Source organism: Octopus bimaculoides, chromosome 25 (genome assembly GCF_001194135.2).
Source record: "Octopus bimaculoides isolate UCB-OBI-ISO-001 chromosome 25, ASM119413v2, whole genome shotgun sequence".
In the NCBI taxonomy this organism is placed as follows: Eukaryota; Metazoa; Mollusca; class Cephalopoda; order Octopoda; family Octopodidae; genus Octopus; species Octopus bimaculoides.
The window spans coordinates 15,500,544-15,508,968 of NC_069005.1; the positions used below are offsets into that span (position 1 = coordinate 15,500,544).

At 34.0% G+C, this 8,425-nt stretch overlaps 1 protein-coding gene across 12 annotated transcripts in view; it reads right to left on the bottom strand.

Annotated features, from left to right (window-relative positions):
* LOC106877382 (RIMS-binding protein 2) overlaps positions 1–8,425 on the bottom strand; it is an 888,511-nt gene that overhangs the window by 148,247 nt on the left and 731,839 nt on the right. For all 12 annotated transcript variants that reach the window (XM_052976546.1, XM_052976547.1, XM_052976545.1 and 9 more), the window contains one exon: positions 1,211–1,411. In XM_052976546.1, coding sequence (XP_052832506.1) covers positions 1,211–1,411 — 201 coding nt within the window. The remainder of the gene's footprint in view (positions 1–1,210; positions 1,412–8,425) is intronic.

Genomic DNA, 8,425 nt, shown 5'->3' on the forward strand with positions numbered 1-8,425 from the left:
TATATATATATAAATATGTATATGTATATATATATATGTGTGTGTATATCATCATCATCATCATCATCATCGTTTAACGTCCGCTTTCCATGCTAGCATGGGTTGGACGATTTGACTGAGGACTGGTGAAACCGGATGGCAACACCAGGCTCCAATCTAATTTGGCAGAGTTTCTACAGCTGGATGCCCTTCCTAACGCCAACCACTCAGAGAGTGTATATATATTATATAAATATATATATATATATGTATGTATTTTTGTATGTGTATATATAAGTATTTATTCATAAATATGGCAGAAGAAATTCAAATACATGGCTAGCATAAATATTTATTAATTAGTGAAATGATAATCAGCAAAAATCAGAGTCTGATTCCTTCCCTTGTTCAGGAGAGTTGATGTTGCCACTACCATTATTTAACCCCAGGGAAACTGATCAAGTGGATCTAACATTAATGACATTCAAGCCAAGGCCATAATGTCTTTTTTTCAGAGAGTGTATCTAGTATTATATTATTTGAGGGATTTAGCTGTTCTTTCTAGCATGCCTAGTTCATTCACACCCTCTCCTTTGAATATCAATAGCTACATAGATCCTTTACAGCACAAAGCTGTTCTGCCACACCTCTGATAGTTTGATCCTCTCCTCTCAGATTTCATAGTCTTGTGAGCTGCATGGCAACACCACTAATGCCAGAGGCACAAAAGAAAAGACAAAAGCACCCAGTGCATTGGAAAGTGTTGAGTATTAGGAAAGGCATCTAGGCCGAAGCAGACAATGAAGAAGAATGCAGTCCTTGAACACATCACATCCTGTGAAACTATCCTATCCAAAACCAGCATGGAACATGGACATTAATTGACAATGATGATGATGTTAATAGATGCAGTCATGGGTTTAGACAAGTGTCTTCTGATGTAATGTCAGGCTGACCAATACCATGTGAAATTTGGTAAATGGAAACTATAAAGAAGCCCATTGAGTGTGTATAATTACAGAGCTACTTAGATTGTTAAAATACGTAAATGTAAACAAAGATTATAAGCTAAAAAAGGACACAAAGATACAAAGTTAAATAAGTAAAGCATGTGGTGAAAAAAAAAACAGAAATACAAAAAAAAAAAGCAACAAAGAGAGAATGTGTATGAAGAAAATAAATATGTCAAAGAAAGGAAGAGAAGAGGATTTGAAAAAAGAATGAAACAAACCTCATCCATCTCTCCATTGATAAAAACGTAATCGCCTGAATTAAGGGCCAGTTCTGTTTCAGGGTTTTCGTTAGGTGAGAATTGGAAAGGATCATAGTTATACTTGGCAATGTACACCTGGACCTGTCCTGATCCAACCATTGCAGGTAAACGGCTGTCTGCTAGCAGACGTCCAGGTGGTTTACTCATGTTGTGAGGCGTCTGCAATAAAATATATAAAATGAATGTAGAAATGGATAACTGTAAGATGCATAAATTAAATAACAATTAGCAAAAAAGGGAATCATTTCTGAAACACAATACAAAATAAAAATAAACTCATGTTGTTGTTATTGTTATACTTGGGGGATGGTTATGTTTTGCCAATTAAACACATGCACAATATATTTGGTCTCGATTTCAGCTTTATTATTATTATTATTTTTATTATTATTATTATTATATTTTATCTTCTTTGTCAAAGCGCTTTCATCACACATCTTGTGTCCTCATCAGTGACTCTCTTTCCCATGTTTCTCTTCTTGTTCTGCTTATTCCATGTTGTCTTTCTGTGATGTGTATCCCTATCTGCACATGAATTTGTGTGTCTGTGTGTATGTGTGCGTGCACATGTCCATGTGTTTAGTATGTGTGTTTTGTGTGAGTTTGCTTACTACTCTGTTTGTACGCGAGTCTTATATTAATATTTTATTTGTCTATTTTTATTTTTATTTCTTTCTGATTCCATCTGTGGTATGTGTATGTGTGTCATGAGTGTGTGTGTTTTTATGGGTTTAGGTATTATACTGTTTGTATCTGCACCTTTTTCTATTCTGTCTTTAGTAGTCAGATTGTGCAGTGTGTGGGTGGGAGGGGTGTTATTATTTATTCCATTTAATTGTTTAGCATTTAAACCAGCAATATCTGGCCAAAATATTCTCCCAGTTTTCTGTTCAAACTGGCCAAATCCAGCCTTTCACACCCACCCTACAATATCATTCTAAAAATCTAGTCTCAACATTAAAATCTTGAAGCTATGAGATAATGTATGATTAATTCAAAACAATGAATAAACGAGTATTACATTTGACAGAATAATGTGAATGCTAACGGATGAGGTTAACCTTCAAACTGACCCTAATTAAACAGACTAACCAAGACCATTCAAATGTTTTCTTCCAAATGTGATGTACTCTTTGAACCACAGATCCATTGTGTTCTCCCATTATCAAAACCTGAGGAATTGCAGCAGTAATAAGACTGTATATTTTTTCACTCTTCGTAGGACACAATACTATAGTATTACGAAATAACACAGAAGTGAATCTAACAATATATCTGTCTTGTTATAAGTCCATGTTATGAAGTGGCATATACAATGAGTTCAAAGGAGGACATAGCAGTATCAGTGAAACATTTGAAGCTCATGATGGACGTTCTTAGTATGGAAGACCTATTAGCTTCCATGGTTCAGTTGCAATGACAACTACAGCAACAACAAGAACAACAGAAACAGCACAAACAGGTACAACAGCAACTACAACAACAACAAAATCAACAATTGTTGGAATTATTGTCGCAGTCAAAAAACTTCAGGCTCGTTTTCGGCAGACGCGGCTGCTAATTCAATTGAAGAATTCATGTATAACCCGGAAGAAGGGATTACATTTTCTGCATACTTCAGAAGGTATGAAGGAATCTTCAAGGAAGAGTGTAAAAGCTGGATGAACGAAAAGGTACACCTTCTTTTAAGGAAATTATCACCAGCAGAACATGAAAAGTTTTGTAATTACATCTTGCCAAGAAAACCATCCGAAATTTGTTCGGAGGAAACAAGCTATTATCTAAAATATTCAGTGAAAGTTCACTATTTAATATTCGCTGGGAGTGTTTGAATTTAAAAAAAAAAGAAATGGAAGATTTCATCATGTATGCCAGAATTGTAAATAGAGAATGTGAAAAATTCAAACTCAACGAATTAAGCCCGAACATGTTTAATGTTTAATCTTCATACAAGGATTAACGGCAAGTAAAGATGCAGAGATAAGGGCTTGAATATTAACAAAGCTTGAACAAGATTCAGAACTAACTCTACAAATAGTGGCTGAAGAATGTCAAAGAATTATAAATATACAATAGGACACAGCAAAAATTGAAAAAGATTATTCAAATATACAGATGTGTCAACCGGTAACAGATATGAAAAAAGAAAAACAACAGTCAAAATCCAAACCATGTTATGGATGTGGGTTAATTGGACACAAGAATTCATATTGTTGGGTGAAACAAAAAAGGTCGAATGCAAAAAACTTGAGAAAAAAAGTATTGTCAACAAAAATGCAAAGCAAAGCACAAAAACGAAAATTTGTTTCTATAAAAATAAATAATGTGAATACGAGACTAGGTTACCCCACTGGCAGTTGATGGAGTCTATTTTCTGCACATTTTTGGTGTTTAATGTACCTGTGCATCTTCCACACACAAAATCTATTTTCCCTGTTAACTTTCCTTTGATATTGCTGCATTTCTTGTGTATCCAAACCTTGCACCAAGTACAGCTTATGGAGTTTCTACCTATGACTTTTCTACAGATTAAGCAGAGCCATCTACATGAAGTGGTTTGTGAATTGTCTGCCTTCCTACTTACTAAAATTTGATTTTTCTAGGTTAACTCTAAGGCCCTTTGATCCTAGACCTTGCTTCCATACCTGAAACTTATCTAGTTCTGGAAGTGATTCAGCCACAAGAACAAGGTCATCAGCATAGAGGAGCTCTCAGGGGAAGCCTGTCTTGAATTCCTCTGTTATTGCCTGGAGGACTGTGATGAAGAGGGGCTGAGGAATGATCCTTGGGGGACCCCAACTTGTACCCTGAATTCTTCACTCTACTCATTGCCAACCATCACCTTACTGGTAGCATCCCTGTGCATGGCTTATACAACTCTCACCAACCACTCATCTATCCCTAGTTTCTGCATTGACCACAAGAAAAGGGATTGGGGAACCCTGTTAAGGGCTCTCCCCAAGTCAACAAAAGCTAAATACAAAGGTTTATCCTTGGCTAGGTATTTCTCCTGAAGCTGCCTTACCAGAAATATAGCATCAGTGGTGCTTTTCCCTGGCACAAAACCAAACTGCATCTCATCTAAACTAACTCTCTCCCTAATTAGTTGGATTATGACCCTCTCCGTGACTTTCATTACCTGATCTAACAATTTGATACCTCTGTAATTATTTCTATCTCAGGCATCACCTTTACCTTTGTAGCAGTTGACCATGGTGCTGCTACACCAGTCATTGGGTATGATTCCTTTGTGAACCACCTAATTTACAATATGGATGACTAGACCATAACCCACATTGCCAGATATTTTAAGTATCTCAGTGGTGATTCCTGATGGGCTGGGAGATTTTCCTGTCTTCATATTCTTAACTGCTTTATATACCAAAGTACTGTTAATTCAGATAGCTGGTTCCTCAACTGGGTCAACATTTAGCAGACTCTCCTCATCCCATTCATTCTCCATGTTCAGCAGTCTTTCATAATGGCATTTCCAAGCCTCTTTCTTTGCAGATACATATATATATTTATGTATATTTGTACATAGTTATATATTTATGTGTGTGTGTGTGTGTATATGTGTATATTTATGTGTGTATAGATATATATTTATGTGTATATATATATATATATACATGTATATATATATATGTGTGTGTGTGTGTATATATATATATACATATGTGTGTGTGCGTGTGTGTGCTCGTGTGTGTGTATATATACATATATAAACATGTATATATGTATATTTCTGTGTGTGTGTGTGTGTGTGTGTGTGCGTGTGCGTGTGTGTTATATACAGGGTGCGTAAGGTATTTGAGGACATACCTTTTTTTGGGGTCATTGATGTATTTTTTATTAACTCTGTATAATCTTTGTTTGAGAAAATAACAATGGCAGACTCTCAGCTTACTCAAGAAATGAAGAGGCATGCTGTTATTGTGGTTATAAAGGCTGAGCATAGCGATTTAGATATATCTTGATTTTTAAAAGTTGCCAGATCTTTCATCTACAAAGTTTGTAAGGAGCTAGGGACTGAAGATGTAAACGTATTACCAGTATCAAAACATAAAAAGCATTCTAAACACTCTAAAATCATCAGAACACCTGAATTTATTCAGCAAGTTCAACAGACTATTGATTACAATCCCAGAAAGTCCATGAGGTCAACTGCAAAAGATTTCCATGTGTCAGAAGGAACAGTCAGAAATGTTGTCCATGAAGACATCAGATATAGGTCTTATATGATGAGGAAAGGTCAATTTGTCAGAAAAATGCAAAAGAAAATCACTACATTACATCAGATCTTTAGATCTGAAAAATCCAGCAGAAGAAGATTTGATTTGGTTTTTCTCCAAGAAAAACTTTGACCAAGATCAGAAAGTTAACAGAAGAAATGACAAATAGTTATGTACAGACCCTTCTGAAGTTCCAAGTGTTATGCATACAAAATTTCCTGCAAATGTCATGGTTTTAGGGGTTGTCAGCAATGAAAGACATGTGATGCCTCCTTACTTCTTTCCACCAGGCCTTAGAGTTTAACTCTGCCACCTACATTGAGGTTTTCGAAACGATTGTTAAGCCCTGGAAGGTCATATGTGTTTGAAAGCTATCATAGTCAGAGTAATGTCCAAAATGAACCTGGACCATTTGATTCGAGCATGTAGATTTAGATCTCATATAGAAGCAGTTGTTGAAGCTGACGGTGGCTTTATTGAATAACATTATAGAAAAGAAACTTTATTTTTATCCTCATAGGATTTTTTGATAAATAAAGTTATTATCTGTTATTATATATCTATTTTTCTATAAACATAAATTTGTCTTCAAATATCTTACACACCCTGTATGTATATGTATATACATATATATATTTATGTATATGTATATTTCTATATGTGTGTATATATATATATATATATATATATTTCTATATATGTGTGTGTGTGTATGTATGATGGTGTGTATATATATATATATATATATATATATTTATGTGTGTGTATATATACTGGCTCATCCCATAAATTATGTGGGTTTTTTCAATTGAATGGACTAAAAGTGGGAGGGGGATGGCATAAACTATCTGCATCAACTTGCTATAAAAGCAGGTAGTAATTTTACCATGTCTTATTCTTAGTGCAAGTTTTGAAGAGTGCAGTTCGATTTTAACAGTTATTTTTACAAAGCTATAATGGAAGTGACAAAAAGTATATTTGGCATATTCTCCTTTATGAGTTCAATAAAAACAACAATGCAATGGAAAGTGTGAGGAATATATGGGGATCGGACAATAAGCGTAAGTCAGTGTCAACTGTGGTTCCAGAAATACCGAGCTGAAAACTACAGCCTAGAAGACAAGCCTTGTCCTGGAAGATCTGTAGAGCTTGACGGGATGTCCTGCAAAACCTCATGGAACAAAATCCCATTGTAACGGTGGAGGAACTAGCAGAGAAGCTTGGATTTGGTCATTCGATCATTCATCAACACCAGTACTAGAAGAAAAACTGCTTGGTTACATACAGCAAGGATGACATTTCAAAGGCAGTAGCAGTTTGAATGGGAAATGATGCCCCACCCACCATATTTGCTGTACATTGCCCCATCTAATTATCATTTATTCAGCAGTCTTCAAAATCATTTGAATGGAAAAAATATGATTTCTGCAGATGAGATCGAGTCTACCAGATAGCTGGAAGAGCATTGTAGAAAATGAAGGTGAGTATATTTTAGATTAAAAAAGAACTTTGTTTATCTTATTTTTGAAAAATAAAAGCCATATAAAAAACCCACATGATGGGACAAGAATATTAACCTATTGAGACTTAAATCTAATTAAACATTGCACAATGGATAATTCACAATACTAAAAGCTAAAATGTTTCAAATTGCAGGCACTCTTCCAAATCAATTATCCAATATGTTTAGTTCTATAAATTTTCAAAAAAGTGGAACAGAATTTATGATTACATGAGGGAATCACATCAGAGAATTTATTAATGTGTTTGAACTATATGATCTAACGATGATATGTGATTCCCTTATACATAACCAGCATCTATTCAAACTAGCACTATAAGGGTGGAGGGAGCTGTGTAATTATGGACCAGGATAAAATATAATCAGTGTTGCTATCTCTTACGTAGTGTATATATGAGGCAAGAGCCGTTGAGGTTTTATACTTAGCTTTAGAAAAGGAATTTACATGGGCTCTGTATCTTCTCTACAGTGCTTCCTATATATATCTTAGTTTTTTGGTTATCTATTTTACTGTACATTTACATACCATATTCTTCCTAAGACATGAACTGGCAAGTGGACATCATTCAGGGATTCTACAGCTACATGTTCTTTTAAAAACTGTTCTATCATTTCTATTAGTCTTTTTGTTTTTTTTCTATTTTAGGGTGGGGTGCAGTTGGGGGGATTATCAGGATCTGTAACTACCAAAGGTTGACATGGATTAACATTATTAAACTTAGATTTACTTAAATTTATTATTCTAGATTTGTTATTATTACCTGGGCGAACATTAGGTACATTATTAGTGTTAGAATCTTTATTCGATTGACATTTTATTTTACTTCTACTTATGTAAGCTATAATAGATCCTAGATTAGGAATTGCAGAGTAAGAGAATTTTATTGAAGATTTATCACAAATTGAATAATACTTGTGGTGCTTTGGAAGATTAGCTTTCAAGATTTTGAAAAAAACTTAAGTGAGGTTTTAACTCTAAGAGAAAAAGGTGGGACAAACCAAATTATTTTGTGTTTTCTACAATTGGATTGTTTAATCATGTTAGACTTTCCAGGATTAAAATGCTTATACTTACTATATTTTTTATATTTATTACTAGGTTGTATTCCACTAGGTATGGTGTGATTATCAAACGGCTTATTTATACCTATGTTTATCAATACAGGGTTTGCACTAATAGTTTTAGAGATATTTGCTAATTTTTTTTAAAGTTTAGTGTTAGGTATATACATACATATATATTTAGGTGTATGTATATACATATATTTGTGTGTGTATATATACATATATCTGTGTATATATAAATATATTTATGTGCATATCTATATATGTATACTTATGTGTATATATACATATATCTGTGTATATATAAATATATTTATGTGCATATCTATATATGTATACTTAGATATATAT